At 43.1% G+C, this 26,384-nt stretch overlaps 1 protein-coding gene and 1 long non-coding RNA gene across 3 annotated transcripts; one reads left to right on the top strand and one right to left on the bottom strand.

Moving 5' to 3' along the window:
• Window positions 1-4,378: 4,378 nt before the first annotated feature.
• Window positions 4,379-10,923, bottom strand: maz.S (MYC associated zinc finger protein S homeolog). 2 transcript variants are annotated; one of them, XM_018240611.2, is made up of 6 exons: window positions 10,586-10,923; window positions 7,860-8,614; window positions 7,696-7,759; window positions 7,166-7,337; window positions 6,249-6,450; window positions 5,829-5,962 (listed from the first exon to the last, which is right to left on the bottom strand). In XM_018240611.2, the coding sequence occupies exons 1-5, from the start codon at window positions 10,616-10,618 to the stop codon at window positions 6,260-6,262; spliced, it is 1,215 nt and encodes a 404-aa protein (XP_018096100.1). In that variant the 5' UTR covers window positions 10,619-10,923; the 3' UTR covers window positions 5,829-5,962; window positions 6,249-6,259.
• Window positions 10,924-19,098: 8,175 nt separating this feature from the next.
• On the top strand, window positions 19,099-19,457 carry LOC121399053. The gene is made up of 3 exons (XR_005964711.1): window positions 19,099-19,226; window positions 19,301-19,342; window positions 19,422-19,457. It is a non-coding gene; the product is annotated as an uncharacterized LOC121399053 (long non-coding RNA).
• The last annotated feature ends 6,927 nt before the right edge of the window (window positions 19,458-26,384 follow it).

Consider the following 26,384-nt stretch of genomic DNA (forward strand, 5'->3'; position numbering starts at 1 on the left):
GTAACTGAATGTGTCTCAGTGAGACATGGATTTTACTATTGAGTGTTGTTCTTAGATCTACCAGGCAGCTGTTATCTTGTGTTAAGGAGCTGCTATCTGGTTACCTTCCCATTGTTCTGTTTGGCTGCTGGGGGGAAAAGGGAGGAGGTGATATCACTCCAACTTGCAGTACAGCAGTAAAGAGTGACTGAAGTTTATCAGAGCACAAGTCACATGACTTGGGGCAGCTGGGAAATTGACAATATATCCAGCCCCATGTCAGATTTCTAAAATTGAATATAAAAAAATCTGTTTGCTCTTTTGAGAAATGGATTTCAGTGCAGAATTCTGCCATATTCTGCCATACGGCCGAACATTCGAATTACCCCTGATATAGCCCTGCCGTTAGTGGCATATCGGGGAAAGATCCGCTCGTTTGGCGATGTCGCCAAACGAGCGGATCTTTGAGTCTATGGCCACCTTATGAAACCCATCACAGCCAACCAGTGGGTAGTATTTAACGGACACTACTGGTGGTTGCTATGGGTTACTAGACCTGGTACACAAACACTGCTGATATTAGTCGCACGGCCCTTTTATATAAACAAGAGACTCAACGAGACATACACAAATTTGGTGTGTAACATTTTTACTAAAATTTAGAAGGTTCATAAGCCAACGACACAGGGTGGGATACTTTATTTACTTAGACAGAAACTGCCCAATTACATGATATCAGGAAACAGAGAGCAAAACATGTATTTACGGTGACAAAAGGCCCGAAAAAACGTGAAAGGGGGGCTGAAACATTTGTCTGTACCTTTAAGAACGTAGTAGTGTGTTGGTGATACCTGCCAGAAATGGAGGCCGTTCCCCAACGCATGCAGGTGACCGCTGTACCTATAGATTAGAGTGAGACCTCATGATACTGGCCAATCTGGAATAGAGGCCAATATGGAGTCACAATAGAACAGAAAGAGGAAACAGTGACGAGAGGGGGGGGGTACCATCAGAGAAAAGAAGTCACTACAAAGAAATGCAATGGACATTTTCCCCATGAAATAATAGGCCCCCCTCATACAGCTCTGGGAGTAGATAGAAGCCCATCTACATGCAGGAGATATTGGGGTGCAGCCCACATTCCTCCCACAGGACTCTGTACTTAGCCGAGCTGCAGCCCCCCTGGGTAACCAATATCCACTGGAGGAGCCACATCCCACAGCCAAAACGTATTCCCCAATTACAATTCTACATTTCTGTCATTCAAGCACCTAAGAAGGGGGGGAGGGGCATCTCGTTCATTTAAACAGATTTAACTGTAAAAGATGGAAAGCTAAACGGCGTTAATGCGATGAGCTGTATGAGGGAGTTTATTCATGACTAATTTTCCCTTTAAAATAAAATGTTTAAAAAATAAAGTTAATTTTGAACAGTTATCAAGATGAAAGGCTTCCAGGAGTTTTCAGTATTTACAGTGTGAAATGTGAGTGACAGTTACATTATATACAGTCTATAGCCGCCTCCTGTACACATTATATATATATATATACACACACACAGTTTCTCATCATTCATTTCAAGCTTCACACACACAAACTAATGGGGGGGGGATTAAAAAGACAAACGTCCCTCTAATTACAAAGGGGTCCTGCCGTTGTGTCTGTTCTGAGCCCAAGTAGAACATTATAATATTCTGATAGGGGGTGGGGTAATGTTGATGCCAATAGGCCTGACAGAGAGATATGGTGGAGCCAACAAAATGGCCAACATGTGCCATGATACAGGCCTTGCATTTGCTACATTGTGTATATAGGGGTACAATGCTCTATAGCAGCGCTCCCCAACCTTTTTTTAACCGTGAGCCACATTCAAATGTAGAAACAAGCTGGAGAGCAACACAAACATGCAAAAGGTGCCTGGGAATGGCAAATATGGGCTGTGATTGGCTATTGGAAGCCCCTATGAGGAATTGTGGCCTAAAGGAAACTCTGTTTGGCAATACACTTCGTTTCTATGCAACCAAAACTTGTCTCCAAGTCTGGAATTCAAGAAATAATCACCTGCTTTGAGACCACTTTGAGCAACATCCCTGGGGTTGAAGAGCAACATGTTACTCACAAGCCTCTGGTTGGGGATCACTGGTCTATAGGATCAGACTGACTAAGACTAACTAACAAACCTAGACAATGGTAAAGAACTGGAGACATGGTGGGTCGTTGGGTGTTTCTCCACTGGCAGCAGAGAAGTGCCACATGGGCCATTAGTCTTCATATAACGCTGCTTCCAGCCGGCAGTTCTATCCAGAACAAGGAGAGGCTACAATGATAAGCTCATGGGGGACAACATGCAATACAAGACACAGCAGTTTAACAGTTTCCACGGAATATCGGTTTCAGAACAAGGACCACTACAGAAACGTCCCTCACCAGAGTCCATTGTTTATTAGCAGATCTCAGCCATGCTCCCTCCACAATCCCATTACTTGCCATATAAGCAGTGGCAGGTCAAGGCACCTCTACTAAAAGCTACCAGCTCATTAGGAGAACAACCACCGGCTTCTTTCCTTTAAAGGATAAACACATTAATTGACTGCTAATAGCAAGCACGGTTTAAGTGGAAACTAAGCCCAAATGGGCTGCAATGCTAAGTGGCACAATTAGGACTTAATTAGAGGAAATCCTCCCATGTCAGACACAATGATTTCCAGCCTATGACTAAGTGCCCAGAAGGCACGAGACGCGTAAGGCCACGCTCTGAGATGATTCTTTTTGTACAATAAAACTTTTTTTTATTTGCATCTGCTTTTGGAGTGAAGTCCAGTTTTTGTGCCAGCCGACCACTGTAATTCCAACGTCTTATGTTGCCTCCCCGAGGCTGAAGGTCTGGGGCTTGAGAACCTGGACGTTACCACAAGTCTTTACAACTACTGGATATTTCCCCCTCCGTATCCCATGTGTTCCCTGTAAAATTGTTACAATGATTTCCAGACAGATATGTCATTAGCTCAGTAAAGGAAAATAAAAAGATCCAATATACTTTTAGCCGTCCCCTGTGCATCACTTCAGAAAACCTCAAAGTGCTATAGATCAGTCAGTGTCCAGGCATTTGTGCTTAGGCCATGGGGCTGCCAAACACTGCAACTCACTGGCCAACTCACTGGCCAACACACAGTGGGCTCACATATTGGCCTAGGAAACTCTTCTCCTACTTGAGGACTGGTAAGCACATGCCCTGGACATGTTCATAGAAAATGTAATGGCTATATAGAATACTGTAGCTTTACTGGGGAAATACTTAATTTACTAAGTAATAGCTTTTTTTATTTTTTTAAAGCCCAAGACAATTCTTATTGCATTGGGCTGCTAAGGGTATAAACCCTTGTTTCATATGGGGGGTTACAAGATGTTTTTTGGTATACAGTTGTAAAACTGTAGCTGCAAAATTGACTTCAAGGGCCTGGAAGTGATCCATGAGGCCCTGCACCCCCTCCAGCCTGCACAGCAAATTTAGATTGCAAGCTCTACAGGGCAGGGACGAAGAATGCCATACAAGGAGATTGGAACTGCTACAGTACACAAGGAGAGAGATCATTTATATGCAAGATAACATATTACTATTATTACTATTTAACACCATTGCTGCTCCTGTTCTACTAAGAGGTTTATGAGGAATACGGCAGGTTCCAACATTATAAATTCATTTGACATATTGAGAGGAGACATTACCTAGTATTTACTCCCGCTTGCGTATAAGGAACATTTTCCATGTGCAGAGAAAGCCCTGCTTCCAACAGAAGCTACAGAACATAACACGGATTTACAGACACATAAAACCCTTCAGTACAATCGGAGATCTAATAAAGCATGAATTTTGCCTAAATTACAACCAAAGGAATTAAAAATGGTGAGTATGAAATCAATTCATTTCTAATAGGTTTGGGATTCTCAATCATTCGTATATAATTCTCTCCTGAAACTAAATGATCAGCACATTTCTGATTAGGCCTGAGGCAGAGGGATCCCTGTGCTGTTTCCTATGGCAAGACCACCCTCCTCAATACAGGGCTGAACTAATCGTTCATTCTACAATATCACTGCCTTATAACCGTTACTCCAGCATGACTAGTGCTCCGTCACCAGGAAGACTAAAAAAGAAAATCATTCATAAGAATAGAACCGACCTGACCTGCCTCTAATCTCCTCAAGCTCATCCAAGAGACAGAGACCAACTAGAACTTTTGCAAAATACACAACCGAGATAATATGAGTGGATGGACATACTGTGATTTGCAATACATGTGCCTAATATAGAATATGTAAGGAAGGACACAAAGACCTGATGGTGGTACAGAAGTGATGGTGAAAATACAACTGTGTTCTCCCAAAAGCCGATGGGTTTCTGGTGGACTTGCCCACTCCACTCATTTTCACAATTTTTTTAGCCCTGCAAAACTGAACCCGATCTGGTCTTGGACTTTAATTGAACAGGACTACTAAAGAGCACAGAGCTAAATGGAACGTGGCACCACTGACCTGGGGGGATAAAAACGGTACAAATGCAGACACTTCTAAATCAAAAATCATGATCATTAATCCCATTTTACACTTCTAGTGCTGGGCCAGGACAGCTCGACTGGAGTCCATAATCACAAGGACTCACACACTGCACTACTAATGCCACCAATCTGTGTGCATATTAATAGTGGCACAGCCCTCTGCCCTGAAGCCCCAGCTCTATACTATAATACGTCAATGTACCCATAACACTGACCCCTCCACATATTGCTCTTCTTATCTTGTACCCCTAATACTGTTCCAGTCCATAACCTCCATTCTAGACTATGCCCTAAATACTGTTTCAGTACTATTCTACCCCCAATACTGTTTCAGTACTACCCCTCCATTCTACCTCTAACACTGATCCACTCTCTTCAATGAATAAAGCAATAGCTAAGGCTCTATCGGAGCATTTCATGTGCCTCCCAGTTGGGTTAGTCCCCTCATGCCAGCCCATGAACCCCCTGCTTTATTAACCACCTCCAATGCTAAACCTAGAGAGGAGTGTCAAATTACCATGTACCCCTCTTCTCTCATCTATTACCTGGAATCATCCCAAGGCACCACTCTAGTTACTTTTTTCCCCATGGCAGGCCAGTAGAATGCAACTAAAGTCCTTCTGTGCCAGTCTTGTACAGTGTCAGTATAAAATCCCCCAAAATACTACTCTAATATATTAAAATTTTCCCATGGCCGATCTTCAGAGATTTTGTGGTCAGTGCCACGGCTGCTCTACACAGCAGCTCCTCCTAACCCTACACATGGCTTCTTAGTCCATGTATAGGACTTCTAACCCCTATATATTCCTGCATCACATTAACTCTGTTTTAATCAAGGCTTAGTGCTGCTCGCTCTCTGTCTTGCCAATCCAAAAAAATATATAATTTCACTGATTCAGCATTTAAGCCAACTTCAAGACACCAGTCAGTGAACCCCATTCTGTGCCATCAGTCCTACCAACACTTAGACTGGAAAGTGTTTAAGGGCGAATTAAATATCTAGTCACAGTATAGGACCACGTAGTGTACATTAAACATCCCCCAGGGATCTAGGGGTTTTCTCACAGATGTGTTATGTTGGGGCAAGGAGATGCTCTTCAAAATAGCACCACAAAGTGCCAGTTATGAGCATTATTTCACAAGTGTCCTTGAGACCAACCCCCTCTTAATATAATGCCTTTTAGGAGGTTAGAAATGGGTCACACGCACGCCCCAATACTCTTCCAGAGACAAATGTCTGCTCAGGGGAGCACGGGTCCTCCTTTCTCTGTCCATCATAGAGAGGTCACAGTAACTGCTCCCCCTCTAGGAATGCCAGTCACCATGGCTGAGTGTGCACCATGCCCGCGACACCAGCACTCGGCAGAACAGAAGTTACAGAAGCCACTGAAGCAGATGGATCCGCAAGAGGGCACACTTGGCAGGTCCCTGAGGAGAGAAGAAATGTGTGTCCGTGAGACTTTGTGTTCATCAGGGAAAGCAGGAGCGGCAACAAGAAAATCATGTATCAGTGACAAATGGAAAGAAAGAAATGGTGCAACACAAGAAACCCAAGGAACATAGAAGAGAGAAGTAGTAGAGGAAGAAACATATAAGACTACACACTGGTGCGTTACAGAGAAAGTAGAGGCACATATCCCAACACTCAGCAATGCTCTCAGCAGCCTCCTCCCACCAAAGCAGTAAAGGGGAGAAGTAGCCGCTAATCTCTTGCCTTAGCAGAGGTCACCGCAGTGAGGACCCGTCACTGAGCCCGGTGGGCTCCGACATGGCGTGTGTATGCATGTGCCCGCTCAGCTGTGCCAGGGTTTTGCAGTGTACGCTGCACAACTTGCAGAGGAAGCTGTCTGCCCGTGGGCACACCAGACCGTGGTGCTTCACCGAATGGACGCGCAGGTACGCGGCTGTGGCAAAACCTGCACAAGGGAGAAGCACATGCCACTTTAAGGCTGGGGCGGAGGCAGTGCAACATTATCAGCAGGTGACCCATTTATCCTAAATGATTTACTTCCCCCACTCCACCCCCAAGGAGCCCCTGTCACCATTTTATATAGCAAAGCACAGGGATGCTGAACTCAACTACCGTCATCTTCAAATAGTAGCTCAACAGAAAAGGAGTATTGGAAATCTGATTGAGAACAACATGTTGAAGAGTTGGTCACCCCAGAGACTTCTGTATTACATGTAAGTTAGATGTTGGCTCCTGGACAATGTTTTATTCAAAATCAGCCTCCTTTTGTGTCTCTTCAGGTGGATGCACCGTTCTACCCCCATGCTCATAAATATAACCTTGCCTATATGCTCCGCCCCTGAGGAGCCTCAACTTATTCAGTGATAAAGCTTTATTCATTAACATTTCATTAGTCTCTGTTCCTATATAGTTCTAGATCTTCCTTGCTTGCCAACAATGTGTCTAAGAAAAGATGACCCCTTTCGCCTGTTTTCTCTGGTTTTCTCTACTTTGTTTCTCTGCTTAAATGGTCTCCATGCTGAAGGAGTCATTTAGTACATTGCTGTTCTCAGGCGAGTCTGAGCAGCATTGCTGGATATTGGGATACATCACTTTAAGGTGTTATGATGGTGAGGGAGAGGTTAGCCGGGGTTACACATAAGTCTGTATAACGGACTTACCTTTATTACACAGCTCACATACATGATTGGGGCCCTGGCTGTGAACCTTCATGTGGTCAGTAATGTATGCGGCACTCAGCAACTTCCCACACACGTGACAAGGGACTTTCTCCTCATGTCTCACCATGTGGGCCCTCAAGCGGTCCTTAGTAGCAAAGGCAGCTTCACAGGTCTGCACAAACAGACAATCACAAGGGTACATAACGTTAGGACATTTACTTTATACCCTCCAAACAAAGCCAAGTACATGAATGGCTAATGATAGATGGTAGAATGAATGCATGGAATGTGGGACACAGAAGAATAACTTGCAAGTGGAGGAAAGGTGATAGGATTTTTTTTTTTACAATACAATAAATTATGGAATTCTGCAATCTGTAGGTTTTTGGGTATAAACTCGACTGCTGTTGTACAGGGACGAATGTCCAGTACTACCGTTTTATTTCAATCAGTATAAAACTGGACCTGGGAAAATTGGTACAACCCCAGCAAGCACATGTTTTTAATTGGACTGGAAACAGGACAAGTACCTGGCATTTAAATGGACGCTCTGTAGAGTGGACTTGCCTAACGTGGCTGTTCAGATGATCAGGTCTAAAAAAGAAAGAAGACACTATAAGACAGTTATACAAAGATGGCGGCCACTCAAAGCAAAATAAAAAGAACGGAAGAGGGAAGATCAGGAGTCTCTCACCGGGAGAATCCTTTTCCGCAGTGACTGCAGATGTAGGGTTTGTGCACAGTCCCATCATGAGAGCGCACGTGGTAGGTCATGCGGTCCTTGCGCTTGAACCTCTGCTGGCACACATGGCATGAATATGGCTTCTCGTCGGAGTGGGACAGCTTGTGGCGGTTCAGGTGATACACATCCCGGAAAGCCTTCCCGCACATTTCACACGCATGGTTTTTGCGCACCTTCTTTGCTGAGGGGGATGGGCCTGGTAAAGAGAGGGTGGAGGGGGAGGCAGAGATTTCCAGACCTTCTGTTCCTGTACCCAGAGCACTCGTCACACCCAGCAAACTGAGAGGCACCATGGTGGTTATTCTATCAACAGAAGGTGCTGCCCGGGCTGGTTTATTTCCAGTGTGAATGGCTTCATGCCGCCTCAGGTTGTATCCATTCTTAAACTCTTTTGAGCACAAAGAACAGATATAAGGGCCCCGGCTCTTTGATTTCTTAGGGAATTCCATAAGTGGTTGCAATGGCAGGGCAGTGGAGACTGAGGATTGATGGGAATTGACAGAGGCAATGGAAGTAATGTGTTGCGGAACAGAAAGGCCCGGCACCACCTGCTTGAGAGCTGCTGTATCCACAGTTGAGGGGTGATGGGTGGCCAAAGTCGGCACCATGGTCTGAGACTGGAGGGTTCCATCTGGAGACGCTGTAACTGTGGCCAAGACTGGTAAGAGCTCAACCTGCAGTGGTTCAGCAGGGGGTGGAGGAGGGGTCTGCAAAACAAAATTGAAGTCAAAATGTAGTCACTTGTGATATAGAAAAAGCACTATTAGTTTGAATTCTGATCCAGTTTTTACCAAGGCACCACCATGGAGGGGTCCCTAACAAAAAACGGAGAAAGCCTCGATGCTATACTGCTCTCCCATTATGTGACATCATTACGTTAGGCATTAGTTCTACATTGAGCTACGGCAGCAGCAGCTCCGCTCACATTTAAAATGCAGAAAGTCAAATAAGACCTCTGTATATGCAGGACAAGGAGCTACTGAAAATGCCCTGCTCATACTCTTTAGCCTGGATTCCTGATTGGGCCGTTTGGTTGATGACAGAAGAGATGGTTCTAACAAGCCAATCGGCACCACGTTACGACTAGATTCACCGTTTCTTTTGGTGCGAGGCCTCTGGACACAAGTTTTGACTTTTACCCATTTTCTTACTCATTTTTCATTGTTTGCAGTCAGAAAGAGAAGCTATGTCGAGATAGCAACACAAGTGCCTGCCCACAAAACACAACCCGTGGATGAAAGCATTTTGTTTTCCTGTTTGGACTAAGTAAGGTGCAGGCTGGAACCAGAATAGAGTGCAAGCTCTTTAGACTAGTGGTTACACCTACATTTTTTGCAGTACAAGCACTGCTTTCCAATTCCTTCCCTCTGGAGGTAATCGCTTAGTGCAATTCCATTTGAAACAAGCGTGTTGGCCTCCAAAGCTAGCGCTTATTCCGTGCACCTGCCTCTCTCGTACTTTTACTGGTCTGTTGCACAGAACTCACACAGCAGCTAGCCGAGCACCCCCCATCTGAACCATTTCAGACACATTTTGGCCATTTTTATTTCATTCTTCTTGTAGATTTGGGCCCATGCAGTTTCTATTTAACATCCCTTCTTTTGGATCCTTTTAGCCCCAAGAGCTTGTATCTTTTCGCTACTTGCTAAGCTGTGTCCTCGGCAGGGATATTCCTTTAGCAGATAGAAACTACATCTGAGCTCACTAAGTGCTGGGAGTCACAACCTGTGTCCCACCAATGTGTAGGCCTTAGGACATCCCTCCGGAGTTTCATTCCCATCTAATTAGAAATGTAGAGGCCCATAACAGAACACTTGCTGCCATCACATCTATTGCCTTTGACTAGGGTTGCCTGGCTGGTAAAAATGATGGTTGATCCCAATGTTATGAATAGGGAAAAAAGATAAATCTATAGGAAGGCCGGTATTTTTGGTGACCCATTTGAGTGCCCTGCAGCCCACTTGAGAGTTACCAGCATGAAGGGAATGAGTAAAGCAAAAGCGGCAGTTTGGGGAAACCTTGGGATAACAACACTGTACAGTCCATAAGTCGGATACATCATGTGTAATGATATATATTGAAAGAAACTGCCAAACACCTCTACAAAAACAAATGTCACCAGGTCACCAAACTGCCAGTCTGACCCCATAAGCGATGCCCCATCTGAAAGCAAATTAGGGTGACAGGTGGTGCCATGTTTTTCTACCCCTGTAACAGAGGGGCCCTTAACTACAAAGAATAAGGGGCTTGAGCAGAAAGAGTGTGACATTTAGTGATGGGGGCGACTGTGTTGTTGTTGTTGGGGGCTCCGTTATGGGTTGTAGTGAAGCGCAAGGACTCGGCCAGATTGAGCAAAGGCAGCGGCAGCAGCAGTAACGACTATAAAACGGAAGTGTTGCTTCCTGGTCACATTTAAAGGCACAGTCCATACAATAAGCCCCAGGCAATTACATGAAGTCATTCTGTACTGAGGGTATTAAAGGAATAGACAGAGAGGTAGAAGGGGGTGCGAGTGATCTCTCGAGAGACGAGGGGGGGGGATTTAAAGTCCATGTCTCTCGCTCCCTCCCAGGCAGAAGATGCTGCAGAGAGTGGTGTGTAGCGGCCATGTTACTGCCCCTCCCCCACCCCCCACATTATATCACACTCCCCGACCCCTCCCGACCCCCGTGCATTACCTGGAATATAAAACTGCTCCAATTTGCATCCATTGTGGCAGGAAACTAGAAATGTATTTAATGTGCAGATCCTGTGCTGCTCCCCCCGCCCTCCCTCTCCCTCTCTCTCTGCAGCTCCAGTAACACCAGTGAGACCAGTGAGAAGAACACCAGTAACACCAGTAACAGATCACTGCCCCCTAAAGGCTCACTCTAAAAATCCCTATTTGAAAATAAACACTCAGGAAGCCTCGAGCCTGGAATAGACGAGCTGCCAGTGACGTCACGCTCCCCCTCCCCCTCCTCATTAGACACAATGTCGCTTTCTTCTCTTCCCTCCTCCCTTTCCGATCACTGTTGCATTATTTACATGGCGGCTGCTCTGACCTTTCACCCCGCCTGACCCCGCCCACTCTCTCTCCTCACAGGGAGGCAAAGATGTCAGGGCTGAACCATTGCAGGGGGAGGGGAGCCGATCAGCGCACAAGGCTTTGTAATATTGGATTCTTTTGTCTGCGGATGTGGGAAGGAACCAAACACAAGCATGGGGGAGGGTGACTGTTACAGTAACAGGGTAGAGAGGAGGCGGGAGATTACTTGGAGGAAAATGGCTGCTACCGAAATGTATTACACGGGAGTTTGATCCCTCCCCAATCCCCCAGCCTAGTCTCTGCGGTAACCATTGCAAAATGGCGGCATTAGCCAAGTTGCGACTTAACACTCCCCCCGTGCGCACATGGTTTGTCCCGAATGAAAGGTTCCTCCAGGCGCAGGGCTGATCTATTGGCTGCAGTTAAAGGGGCAGCGCTTAGTCACTATCAGCAGGGAGGGAAGATGAGGCAGCTGCTCGGGGAGTCACTTGCATTAGACAAGGGTTAAAATGAGACATTTAGGGGCACATTTACTTTGCTCCAGTGAAGGAATAGAAGAAAAAAAACGTCAAATTTCGAATGTTTATTTTGGCTACTTCGACTACGACTTCGAATTGAACGATTCGAATTAAAAATCATTCGATAGTCGAAGTACTGTCTCTTTAAAAAAACCAACTTAGACCCCTACTTAGAAAAAACTATTAGTTATCTCGGGAGCAACTCCACCCTCTATACAATTCTCACCTTTCCTCAACTTTTAATCAAGAGGTTGATAACTAGGGTTTTTTTTAATTGTGACCATAATAATCAACTTTTAGATCATAATTAATTTATGCACAACTCACCAAATGAATTGGCGAATTAATTGATTGCACATGGCACTTTATTAATTAGAGCACATCAGAATTATTAAAAATCGAATCGATTGCACAGGTCACTTTATATTGTATATTTTAATGAATTGTAATAGTAAACCCATTTATTGGTTAAATTGATTAGAACGTTGAGAGTGAATTTAATTAATTTATGAATGAATTGGAATCCTTATAAAACACTGGCACCTTAAATCAAATTGATTGAAAAGGGAGTAATTGACTCCGAATTTTAATTCTAGTGGCTATCTATTTTGTGGGTAAACCTGGATAAAATAACAAATGATACCAATTGATACGTTTTTTTTCTATTTAAAAATATTTATTGTGAGGTCTTTGAAGGTGGATGTTGCACATGGTTCGTTATATCTAGCAGAGAGGAGTTACATTTACTCAACCTTAATAATTATCAACATTGTCATTTGTTAACCTGGTGTTACCAGCTTATCTTAAAGACTGTAAACATAGTTTCAAGTCGGACTACTGTAATAAGATAAGGGTATCCTTTTCCAAACCATACAACAAATTGAAACTAAATTATTTTTTTGAGGGAAGTGTTCGAATTATAGAGGTGTAGTAATTGATACAGTCACAAAACAAGGTCCTTTTTCTTTCCTTCTCTTTTTTCATTATAATTGACTTACACCTTATGTGGCTGTAGAGTCTGAGCATTTATTTAACTTATTTTAAGAGTTAACTTTTTCTTTCTAATAATATTCCCTATTAATAACATTGGGATCACTGACCTTCCTATATATTTATCTTTATTCCCTATTAATAACATTGGGATCACTGACCTTCCTATATATTTATCTTTATTCCCTATTAATAACATTGGGATCACTGACCTTCCTATATATTTATCTTTATTCCCTATTAATAACATTGGGATCACTGACCTTCCTATATATTTATCTTTATTCCCTATTAATAACATTGGGATCACTGACCTTCCTATATATTTATCTTTATTCCCTATTAATAACATTGGGATCATATCACTGACCTTCCTATATATTTATCTTTATTCCCTATTAATAACATTGGGATCACTGACCTTCCTATATATTTATCTTTATTCCCTATTAATAACATTGGGATCACTGACCTTCCTATATATTTATCTTTATTCCCTATTAATAACATTGGGATCACTGACCTTCCTATATATTTATCTTTATTCCCTATTAATAACATTGGGATCACTGACCTTCCTATATATTTATCTTTATTCCCTATTAATAACATTGGGATCACTGACCTTCCTATATATTTATCTTTATTCCCTATTAATAACATTGGGATCACTGACCTTCCTATATATTTATCTTTATTCCCTATTAATAACATTGGGATCACTGGCCTTCCTATATATTTATCTTTATTCCCTATTAATAACATTGGGATCACTGGCCTTCCTATATATTTATCTTTATTCCCTATTAATAACATTGGGATCACTGGCCTTCCTCTATATTTATCTTTATTCCCTATTAATAACATTGGGATCACTGACCTTCCTATATATTTATCTTTATTCCCTATTAATAACATTGGGATCACTGACCTTCCTATATATTTATCTTTATTCCCTATTAATAACATTGGGATCACTGACCTTCCTATATATTTATCTTTATTCCCTATTAATAACATTGGGATCACTGGCCTTCCTCTATATTTATCTTTATTCCCTATTAATAACATTGGGATCACTGACCTTCCTATATATTTATCTTTATTCCCTATTAATAACATTGGGATCACTGACCTTCCTATATATTTATCTTTATTCCCTATTAATAACATTGGGATCACTGACCTTCCTATATATTTATCTTTATTCCCTATTAATAACATTGGGATCACTGACCTTCCTATATATTTATCTTTATTCCCTATTAATAACATTGGGATCACTGACCTTCCTATATATTTATCTTTATTCCCTATTAATAACATGGGATCAAGCCTGGTGGCTTCCTCTATAGTCAGGCCCCTAATCCCCACTTGCTTCTGTAATGGTCACAATCACACGCGACTGCCCAACTGTAACAACAACGCACCCAAAATAGAAGCTAAAGGAACAGGTCAGCAATCAGCTCGGATATATTTCTGCTACTGACGCATGGAACACGGACATTGGGTTCAGCCCTGGAAGCTGATTGGCTGCCCCTGTGCCGGCAGTGGTTATTTTATGGAAGCAGCAGCCAATCACTGGCACAGGCTCTCTCTCCTTTGCATCTATAATGGTTTATAACATACAAAGTATTAGCCGTGTTACTTGCTGCAATTTTTACCATTTTGTGGCCACACCTCCTAATTACCATTTTCCAAAATTTGGCAGGTTATGAAGTCTGAGCACATTTCTGGGAGTTTTATGGCCATGTTTTATGTGTTATAACAGTTTTGCTAATGAAACTGAAATTGCCCTTTAAGCTGTGAGTCTCGGTTCCCCCAAGAGTCTTGTTTATCTTACGTTGTTACCAATGTATCTCAGTGCAGGTGCTGAGTACGCTGGGCTCTCTGATAATTACGTTTCAGAAACTTTGTGTCTTTTCTTTTGGTGTCAGTGCAGGAGATCAAAGAGAAACTTGGGAAATTTCAATAAGAAACTCAGGATTGTGGGACTGTCCCACAGAAAACAGGGCATTTGGGAGGAATGTTATAGTAATGTGCACATTTAATAGCTACTCAAAGCCGTTTGTGCCTTGCTGGTTGTGACTCATGAGCAGACATGTCTCTCTAATACGTCGACACAGTGTTGGGCCACTGTACTTAGTGACAGTTCCCTCAGATCTGGGCTGAGATTAGGGTTGCCACCTGGCCGGCATTTTACTGGCCTGGCTGGTTGATCCCAATGTTATTAATAGGGAAAAAGGATAAATATATATAGGAAGGTCGGTATTTGTTTCCAGAAAAGGTGGCAACCCTAGCTGAGATATTTACAGGACTACAGCCAGCTGAACTATTTCTCTGAGGTTTATTCCAGAACTGATGATAATCTCCCATACATAGATCAGACCAGTAGGTCAGAGAATATTTTATCACCAGGGCTGGTTAGGCAGTTGGAGATCACCTAAAATGGGGGCTAACTGTACCCTGGGAAACTGGTGAAGAGGGAGGGGGTTAAAGGACAAAGAAAGTCTAAAATAGAATAAGGCTAGAAATGCTGTATTTTGTATAGTAAACATAAACATGAACTTACTGCACCACAAATCTTATTCAAACAAATGTTTTATGCTTTAAAAGTTGGCCACAGGGGTTCACCATCTTGTAACATCTTTCCCTGACCCTGCACATGCTCAGTGTGGTCTGGGCTGCTTAGGGATCGTCATAAACAAAGCTGCTTGAGTTCTGCATGGCTGGGAAGTAAGGTGGGGGCTCCCCCTGCTGTTCATAAGTATGATTGTTTCCCTACAGAGCAGTTAGGGACCGTCTGACAATTCCTATCCACAGCAGTAAATGAAGGGAGAATTTCACTGCATACAGTCAGGTTTCTTATAAAAACAGTACACGTTTTTTAATTAAAGTATGTTGGAGAAAGGTTTCTTTTTCATTAAAGAAAGTAAAAATGGGATTTTATTTATTTGCCTTTCCTTGTCCTTTAAGGGTCACACCGTTTCCTAGTGCTACAGGGAGAGGTGAAGGACAAACTAAACAAGATGCAGCACAGAACAGAAACAAGAATATCAAGTGAAGTTGTGTGGAACATAACACTCCCGCCTGAAACCTTTCGATTTCACAATAACTAACCCTAAATAAATCCAGCAAGTTTATAAACATTGTTAAATCTACAATTAAATTGTTAAATTACAGTTTGTAAATGAGCAGGAGCTTTGAGTCGTTGCTCGCGGAGAGTCGAACACCTTGAGTATGAAGATCTGGAAGACCTTGTCTGGTAGATGCAGAAATGTGAGATGTAGTTTTGCTTTTCCCTTAGTCTTTTGTCCTTTCCTGATAAAGGCAGTTACATTTGCTGAACTCCCCTAGAGACTCCTCTGTGTTGGTGCTCTATAAGAAAGATGAATATTTAATAGTCTCTGATAATATTGAAGGACAGTATTGAGACCTTTGAGAGTGCCCTATAGGTGCAGTACTTCCTGGTCAGGTTCACTAGCCACAGACATGAAGTCTACTGATTCGTTCCAAAGCTCAGTGAGATTATCTGGCTGTTGCTCTTTAGTGGCTTTAAAATGATCCCTTAGCTTAGGAGTAGGTTTGTTTTTCCTTTTGGATCTGACAGTTTGCCCTGGCAAGGACTGTGTGTGTGGGGGGCATCTGGAGAGTCCTACAGCCTTTTGTAGTTGTGTTGCATCTACTCGTCCATATGTTTTATTCTTAGGAGGGGCATCAGCCTGTGTTTCTGTTTGTCGTGTGGATTTGAGGCCAGCGCTCCTATACAGTGGTTGCACCAGTCAGGATCATCCGAAATGGCTGTAGTGTAACCAGGGCCGCCATTAGAAATCACGGGGCCCCGTACAACAACATTTTTGGGGCCCCCTGGGCCCCGCCCACACTGACGACCAAGCTACACCCCATATCCCGCCCACTCCACATCGCAGTTAAAAGACCACACAGACATCAGCGCTAAAAAAAGTTACCCCCCCCACACAAGTTGTAAAAAACTATTGATGGTCAGGGGCCCCTTATAAAAAATTGGGGCCCCCAAAAAAAAAAAAAAAATTTAAAAAAAGAAAAACATTGGTGGCAGGGGCCCCCCTTATAAATTAAAAAAAACTTGGGGCCCCAACAAAAAATTTAAAAAAAAAACTAAAAAAACAAAACAAACATTGGCAGCAGGGGCCCCCTTATAAGTTAAACACAAATTGGGACCCCCCAAAAAAAATGTAAAAAACAAATTTTTTTTTGAAAAAAAAAAAAGAACTGGTGGCAGGGGCCCCCTTACAAGTTAAAAAAAATTGGGGCCGCCAAAAAAAAATGTTTTAAAAAAAAAAAAGATTGGTGGCAGGGGCCTATAGAATATTAAAATAATACATTGGTGGCCAGGGGATTAAAAAAAACAAAAAAACACAAACTGGTGTCAGTAGAATTGAACTCATGGCTTCAGTACTTCAACTTCGCCTCCTTTCGTGACTTAGGGTCTTTTAGCTGCTTCAGGATTTCGGCTTTGGCTGTTTTCGTGACTTCGGGTCTTTTCGGCGCATCTGCTTCGGCTTTTCGGCACTTCCGCATTCGGCAACGCAAGAGGCAAGACGTACGGCTCGGGCGCTTGTAAGGGGGGCTGGATCTTCAAAAAATGCAGCGCTGCCGGGCCCCCCTTCATGCCCGGGCCCAGTACGCTTGTCCCCCCTGATGGCGGCCCTGAGTGTAACTGTAGTTTTGTGACTTTTCTGGTGGCTACCACAACAACATGCCTTGTAGCCACCATCCCACACTGGCCAGGCAGATAAGTGGCTGATGCAGCTCTTATCATGAGATTTATTGCTTTAGGGAAACAGACGTTTCCACTGGAAGAAGCAGCCAAAAGCGAGTTGTCAGCTGATCATTCACAAGTGCCACGCAGGAGACTGGAGCAAAGAGAACTATTTGGCCAAGAGAGGAAGCAGATTATGACGATGAGCCTTCCCAAGACACAGACAGGAGACATGGTCAGGAGCCAATGATCTGATGAGCCATTATCCACTAACCAAAGAACATTGCCTCAAAGCTTTTGTATCATCAGAAGGGGATGTCACTGAGGAACAAGATGTGCAACAAAGCATCGACACATTGATAGGAAACCTGGAGCGGGAACAAACACAATCCACATTTATAGCTGTTTCCTTCCTGATGAGTAACCATAAGTACCTGCTTGTCATTCCATGACATTATTAGAATTAGAAATACTTCAACAACAACAAAATTACAAATCAGGCTTTGCGGTACATTGGATGGAATGTATTACAGGGCACTTAAGCTTGCGGAAACGATTAGGCCAGGGAGTCTTTTTGGACAGATGCACCGGGACGCGACATGGAAACACTACTTGGTACAAATCCTTCCGCCACTGAATCCGGCACAGATAGGCTTTTGTTCAAAAGCTGATGGGGTGAGTGATCCTCTGTAAATAGGTCTCACGCTTGTGATTGTGGAGCAATGGGTTGCAGGCCTGAAAGTGGAATGTCAGATGTGTCTGCAACAAACTCACCGCTATACACGACCATTTCATTGCCAATTCCTTTAACTACTCGCACTTACTGACACCTGTCTCTCTCCTACTGACACTGCCTCACCTGCTGCCCTGTCCTATGGGGCCTACACCTTACTCATACTTACTCATACTTACTCATACTCCCAGACCTGGAGGTGGGGTACGTTTGCTTCTCTCTCCCCGCTGTACCTTTAAAGTTCTTCCACCTGTTCCCTCTCTATCATTCTCCTCATTTGAGGCTCATTAGGCTCTTTTCTCCTGTTTCACTCTGCATTGCTCTTATATTTCCTGTACTTCACATGGCAGTGGACACTAATGGGTTAATCCCTCTCGACACCTGAAGGACAGGAAATGAGCTAATAAATTCCATGCCTCCCCCCCTCACCTCCTTTCTCTTTCCTGTCCTCGACGAAGGAAGTGAAGGAAGTGTTTTATCACCTTTTACTGGCACCAGAGGGGGTTTGCCTCAAAGTCTCCGGAGCCTTGTCTTTAGGAGAGATCTCCATTAGGAGATAATGGCCTTTCGTTGCCCATAGCCGCAGTAAGACGCGAAGCCGTTAGGCGCATGCGCAGTAAGACGGTTGCAGAGCTCTTCCTGGACGCGTTGCTTGGATACGCGCCGGTGACGTCATCACGCTGCGTTTTGGCGCCTAAATCCAATCAAGTGGAGCGCTCACCTCCCTAATACACACTTTTGTAGTGCCAGGTGCTGTACTGTGAGACCCACTCCTGTCACTGGGTCAAATCGATATCCAAAAGAAAACCAGTAGCACACTGAGTCAGGTTGCAGTTGTGTTCAAAAGAAGAATTATTTTATTAAGCCCATATGCAAAAAGGCAACGTTTCGAGCCTACTAGGCCCTTTCTCAAGCCCTGTGTTACACCATACAATGCTCTTTTAAAGTGAGGAAGGGGGTGTGACCACATGCCCAGCCCCCTTTCCGTGACATCAGCATTATTATATATACAAACATTAAGCCTCATCCAGTATAAAATCCGGTTGTGAAGCAGTGATTAGTTCAAGAAGTGTCTTTAAACAAAAAGTGAATCGGATAAATAAAAGTCTCAAAAAAGAATCCAGGAATAAAAACCATTGTAGCAAAAAATCCACAAATCCGTTGTGTCTCAAATCATGTCCATCACGCTGCGTTTTGGCGCCAGCGTTTTTAAATCAGCGTCTGTGTTCCCCATCTTGCTGCCTGTTATCCAGACGCTGTTTTGGCTGTTTATGCCCTGAGCCTGCTACTATTTGCCTCCACAACTGCAGTAAGTAATCTGCCTACTGGGGATGTTTGGTATGTATTACCTTTACTTATGGGTGTATTCTGCTTATGTTTTAGCTGACCCATGAGTTCTAGACGATCTAGATCCGCTGCCAGTGGGTGAGTTGCAACCTATCTGAGTGCTGTTGCACTTTTCATATGTTTGGTATTCATTATGAATATCTTTGTTTATTTTAAGGAGTCCACATCATAGGCATTCTGATAGAAGAAGAGATGATGATTGTGGGAGGGAGAAGTCTTGTAGAAAGGAATGTATTTTCTGCTCTTTGCCTGCACTTCAAGATAAAAAAGTTTGTCAGAGCTGTTTTGATCAAAATAATACCTCCCAGTCTTCTGAGCAATTCAATAATTTCATGTCATGGATGAAGGATTCCTTTAATAAATCTATGTCTGACATGGTTGAAAAAGTTACAGATAATGTACTTGCTAAAGTTTCTGCCAATCAACCATCCACTTCATATGCTACAGCAGATTTAGCTGTTCACATTCCTGACGATAGTGTCTCCTCTGATTCACAAGAGGAAGGGGAAGTGGATTCAGATGATGAGTTGTTTAATACATCTTTCATAGAGCCTTTAATTCTGGCCATGAGGAAAACCCTTAATTTGGATGTTCCTTGTGAACCTTCTTCCCAACCAGACCTGATGTTCAAATCTTCCAAAAAAAAAAAGCAGTGTCTTTCATATTCATGATGTTGTCAAAGCCACAATTAAATCTGAATGGGATGTTCCTGATAAAAGATTTTTTCTGTCTAAAAGGATGAAAAAAATGTATCCTTTTCCTGAGGATCAAGTTAAACAATGGGTATTACCCCCTAAGGTTGACGCTTCGATCACCAGGGTGGCAAGAAGAACAACCTTGCCTGTAGATGAAGGGGTCTCCCTAAAGGATCCTATGGAAAGACGGCAGGACTCCATCCTTAAAAAAGCCTATAGTGTTTCAGGATCTATTTGTAAACCGTGTGTGGCTATTACCTCCTTAGCTAGAGCTAATAAGATCTGGTTAAATAACGTTGTTGAAGCCTTACAGCAAAAGGTCAGCAGAGAGGAAATTCTAAATTCCCTTCATGAGATTCAATTAGTAAATGATTTTTGTGCTGAAGCTTCTATGGATATCCTCAAGTTGGCGGCTAAGGATATGAGTCTGGTGATGGCAGCTCGTAGATCCCTATGGCTCAGACATTGGTTTGCTGATACACCATCTAAGCATAACCTTTGCTCCCTCCCCTTTGAAGGAGATCTTCTTTTTGGTCCAAAATTGGAGAATATTATCTCTAAGGCGTCGGCTGGCAAATCAGCCTTTCTACCCCAAGATAAGAAAGAGAGAAGAACAACTTTCAGGGGTAACAGACCTTCATTTAAAGATGTCAAAGCTTACCGCCCAGGCAGAAATTTTCAGAGGCAATCCTGGAAGACTAAGCCTCAGCCCTTTCAGGTTAAGAAGGATTCCAAACCTGATAGAAATAAATCCTTCTGAAGGTTTGCGAGCCCTTCAGTTTCCTGTGGGGGCCAGGCTTTCACAATTCAAAACTGTTTGGGCTCAAACTACGACAGACCTCTGGGTATCAGAGGTAATTTCAAGAGGATACCAAATAGAATTCATAAAAATTCCTCCTTTTTCTCGCTTCCAAAAGTCAGCAGTTCCAAAAACAAAGGAGGCTCTGCTTGCCCTCAAGGGTATTCTGAATCAACTTCTGGTGAAGAGAGTGATTATCCGTGTTCCTTCCACCCAAAGAAGGAAAGGAATTTTTTCTCCTTTATTTCTTGTAAGAAAAAAATCGGGAGATTTCAGAGCTATTCTAAATCTAAGGTTCCTAAATCAATTCATAATAAAAAAGACCTTTCGTATGGAGTCAGTAAGGGCGATTGGATGGCCAAGATCGACTTGCAAGACGCCTATTTACATATTCCCATCGCAGCAAGTCACCAGAAATATCTTCGGTTTTATTCCATGGGGATTCAATACCAGTACAGAGCCCTGCCATTCGGTCTCGCGTCTGCTCCAAGAGCTTTTACGAAAGTTCTAGCTCCCCTTATTGCTTCTCTAAGATTACAGGAAGTGGAAATCTTTTCATATCTGGACGACATTCTAGTAAAGGCGAATTCCTTGGAAAAGATTCAACACGACGTCAAGTTAGTGTTGAGGTCCTTGCAAGATCACGGTTGGCTCATAAACACAACAAAATCTTGTCTGTCTCCGACTCAAGTTATCAACTTTCTAGGAGTCACTTTCGATTCAACTCTTTTTCGAATATTTCTCCCTCGAGAAAGAATCTTAGATGTTCAAAACCATGTACAGAAACTTTTTCCGATAACTACAGCTCTATTCTGTCAAATAGTCCTGGGCAAACTAACAGCCACGATAGACGCTGTTCCATGGGCCATGGCTCACATCAGGCCTCTCCAGTTGTCATTTCTGACCCAATGGCGCAAAGAACGTTCACCCGATCAGTACATTCTGGTGAGTCCTCCGTTTCTCGAGAGGTTGAGATGGTGGCTTCAGACACAGTATCTTCAGAAAGGTATTTCTCTTTTCTCCCCCCAGTGGATCAGGTTGACCACCGATGCAAGTGGCTCAGGTTGGGGAGCCCATCTACTTCATCTGTCAGTATGGGGCAAATGGAATATTTGGGAGACAAGTCAGTCCTCCAATTGGAAGGAATTGAAGGCTGTTCACCTCGCACTAATTCACTTTCTGGAAGTGATCAGGTCCAAGTCGGTGATGATTCAATCAGACAATTCCACAACTGTCAAATATATAAAGAAGCAAGGAGGAACAAGGAGTATAAAACTCATGAAGTTGATGGAGGAGATTCTTGTATGGGCAGAATTTCATCTGCAGGATCTGACTGCAGTCCATGTGCCAGGAGTGATGAATGTTCTAGCCGATCGTTTGAGCAGGTTCCAGCCTCATCCAGGGGAATGGGAATTGAATCCAGAAATATTCAGATTAATTGTGAAGAAATTCGGGATTCCACAGATAGATCTCATGGCTATGAGGCACAATCGGAAGTTACCGAGATTTTGTTCCAAGAATCAGGATCCCCTAGCAGACCAGGTGGATGCCTTCAGTATCCAATGGAATTTCAAATTGGCTTACCTGTTTCCACCTTTTCCTTTAATTGCCAGGTGTCTGAGGAAAATCAGAGAAGAGAAGTCATCTGTTCTGATAATTCTACCTTGGTGGCCCAGGAGGTTTTGGTTTCCTCAATTATTCCAGATGGCAGTGAGGAGACCGTTCAGACTCCCAATCCAGCCTCAATTTCTAAGGCAGGATTGTCTATTTCATCCGGATCCAGGCCACTTCAAATTGACTGTTTGGAAGTTGAAAGGCAGAGGATGATGGGAAGAGGTCTATCTTCTAACACTGTTCAAACACTCTTGGCTTCTAGGAAGCCTGCCACTTCTTTGAAATACTCCAAATATTGGAACAAATTTTTGGAATGGTGTTCTTTATCTAACAGATCATCTGTTGAAATTACAGAAGAACATATTGTGGAATTTTTGCAGTCCGGATTTGAGAAGGAGCTCAGTCCAGCAACTTTGAAAAACCAAGTCTCTGCTCTTTCTGCCATTTCGGGAGTTGCTTGGGCATCCTCTCCATTAGTGGCAAGATTCTTTTTGGCGTTAAAGAAATTAAAACCTAGGATCATATCTAAAGCTCCTCCATGGGATCTTAATTTGGTATTGCTTGCCCTTACCAAGCCTCCCTTTGAACCTCTGGAATCAATTTCGTTCAAATTCCTTTCTTGGAAGATTGCCTTTTTGTTAGCTATCACAACAGCCCGCAGAGTAGGAGAGATCCAAGCTCTGAAGATTAATCATAACTGCATGTTTTTCTGTCAGAATAAATTGATTTTTCGTTTACCTCAAGACTTTCGCCCAAAAGTGATATCTGAATTCCATATCAATCAAGAAATAGCCTTACCTGCCTTTTATCCGAATCCTAATTCAGAGGAAGAAAGATCATGGCATACTCTGGATGTTGTTCGCGGTGTTAAAACCTACCTTGAAAGGACTGAATCAATAAGAAAATCAGATAATCTACTGATTCTATCTTCAGGTCCAAGATTAGGCTCTCAGGTGGCTAAATCAACAGTTTCATCCTGGATCAAATCATGTATTTCAGAAGCCTACAGGGTCAGTGCAGTTCCTTGTCCTCAATCTATTAAGGCTCACTCTACCAGGGCTATTGCTGCGTCTTGGGCATGCCGGGCCCAGACATCAACCGATGAAGTTTGCAGAGCAGCGGTTTGGTCTTCTGCCAATACCTTTGTAAAAAATTATCAGCTTGATCTTCATGCTGCTGATCGAGATTCCTTTGGAAATTCGGTCCTTCAGGCTGCTTTGCTGATTAAATAAACTTATATTACCCACCCTTTTTTGTCATTGCTTGGGTATTTCCCATTAGTGTCCACTGCCATGTGAAGTACAGGAAAAAGGAAAATCAATTCATACTCACCGAGATTTTCTTTTCCTGGACTGAAGCATGGCAGTGGGCACATGTTTCCCTCCCTAAAAATTTTGGGGAACTTCGTCTCGTACAGTGTGGAGAATGGAGGTGAGGGGGGGGAGGCATGGAATTTATTAGCTCATTTCCTGTCCTAAAGGTGTCCTTTAGTGCCCACTGCCATGCTTCAGTCCAGGAAAAGAAAATCTCGGTGAGTATGAATTGATTTTCCTTTATCCACCACCAGGACCAACTGCACAATTTCTGGACAACTTTGCTGCCTGGCTTCCTTACTTTCTTTCATCTAACATCCCATCCATCATATTAGGTGACTTTAATATACCCGTTAACAACATTAACAACTCTTCTGTCTCTAAACTTCTTTCACTAACCTCCTCCCTAGGCTTATCTCTGTGCTCAGACTCCCCCTCTCACTCCAATGGTAATGCTCTGAATCTCATATTTACCAGACTCTGTTCAACCACCAATTTTACTAACTCCCCATTTCCCCTCTCTGATCACAATTTGGTCACATTTCAACTCTCACTAACTCCCTCCTCACCCCCTGCTATTCCCCAAACACCTACTTACCGTGACTTGCAAGCTGTAGTCTCATCTCTCTTCTTCCTTTGACTCTCTTCACTCTAATATCTCAGCCATCTCATGTCCTAATGTGGCTACTACTATAGTCCTCTCACCACTGCCCTATATGAGCTGCTCCTATAAAAACTAAACGTTCTAGACCCAAACCACTCCAACCGTGACATACAAAAGCTCCAAAGACATTCATGTGCACTTGAGCGTCGCTGGCGCAAATCCCGTTCAGAATCAGACTTTTGGAGCTACAAATCTGCCCTGCGCTCCTATAACACCAGCCTCTTCTAAGCCAAACAAACTTACTTTACTTCACTCATTAACTCCCTTTCTAAAAAACCAGCACAACTTTTCTCCACCTTTAACCCTCTCCTTTCCCCTTCTCCACCCCCTCCATGCACATCTGTCTCTGCTCAAGATATTGCTGAGCACTTCAAAAACAAAATTGACACTATCAGAAGGGACATTACACTACTCAACCCCCCTAGACTTCCACCACCCTCCCTCCACACTCCCCAGTCTCTCCTGTGCTCCTTCACCCCTGTCACTGATGAGGAAGTCTCAAAGCTTCTGGCCTCTTCTCACCTCACCACCTGCCGCTTGATCCAATTCCCTCAAAACTTCTCCGCAATACCAATCCTTGTCTAATCAAAGCCTTAACTCACCTATTTAATCTTTCCCTCTCAACTGGACTGTTTCCTTCTCAACTAAAACATGCTCTTCCCCATTCTGAAAAACCCCTCTCTCTTGATCCCTCCAATCTTGACAACCTCCGACCTATCTCTCTGCTACCTTTCATCTCTAAACTACTTGAGCGCCTAGTCTACAACCGACTAACCTCATTCCTCTCTGACAATAACCTGCTGGACCCCCTACAATCTGGTTTTAAGCCACAACACTCCACGGAAACTGCCCTGACTCGACTAACTAATAACCTTTTAACTGCTAAAGCCAACAATCATTTCTCACTACTAATATTGCTTGATCTCTCAGCCGCATTTGACACTGTAGATCACCCTCTCCTCCTCCAGTCCCTCCAGTCGCTTGGCCTTCGTGACACAGCCCTGTCCTGGTTCTCTTCTTACATCACCAATCGTTCCTTCAGTGTCTCCTACAATGGAGTAACATCTTCTCCCCTACCTCTTTCTGTTGGAGTTCCCCAAGGCTCTGTCCTGGGACCATTACTGTTCTCCCTCTATACTTCCTCCCTCGGCAAATTAATCAACTCAACTGATACTGTGCAGTCAGGGGATCCCCTACATTAGATACAAACCCAGCCCTGTCTGAGCCTGTCCTGATACTGTGCAGTCAGGGGATCCCCTACATTAGATACAAACCCAGCCCTGTCTGAGCCTGTCCTGATACTGTGCAGTCAGGGGATCCCCTACATTAGATACAAACCCAGCCCTGCCTGAGCCTGTCCTGATACTGTGCAATCAGGGGATCCCCTACATTAGATACACTTATTAGCATGTCTGGGGTTTATGTGTTTAGACAATTTTCTGCAGTGATCTTATTTGCATGTCTGTGTAATTATGGCTAGTGTATGGCAAAGCAGAGTGTATTTTTGATAGGGCTTAAAGGAGACATTTAGTGTAAAAAATAAGAATGTACCAGTGTATTATACTCATTTAGATATAGAAGAATTGTGCTTAAAAAAGTAGTTTTCAGGCTAATTTATTGAATATTTCTGCAAAAATACATCTTCTAGGCAATGAATATCTGACACCCAACTGCTGCATGGCGACAGAATGAAGAGAAACAGATGCTGAGAGAGGAATAGTAAAGATAAACTTGATTTTAGAACTTTTATTTCAGTTGTATTCAGAAACTTTCTTACTTCACTATGATGAAGAAGATTCTATTAAATTTTCATTTTCGCGATAGTTCCCCTTTAAATAGAACACAGAATTTTAACAGAGCTCAAAAAGAAGAGGAATTCTGAAAGAAAAAGATACTGCTGCTTTTACAACAGAAAGAGAGAATGGGGAGAAGAGAACTAGGAGGTAGAGAATGTATTTATTCCGAGCGTCTCCCCCAGCTTCTTCTGAACACACACCCAACCTTGCATGTCCCCGATACTGTGAAATGTGAACTT

Source organism: Xenopus laevis, chromosome 9_10S (assembly GCF_017654675.1).
Source record: "Xenopus laevis strain J_2021 chromosome 9_10S, Xenopus_laevis_v10.1, whole genome shotgun sequence".
NCBI classification, from domain to species: Eukaryota; Metazoa; Chordata; class Amphibia; order Anura; family Pipidae; genus Xenopus; species Xenopus laevis.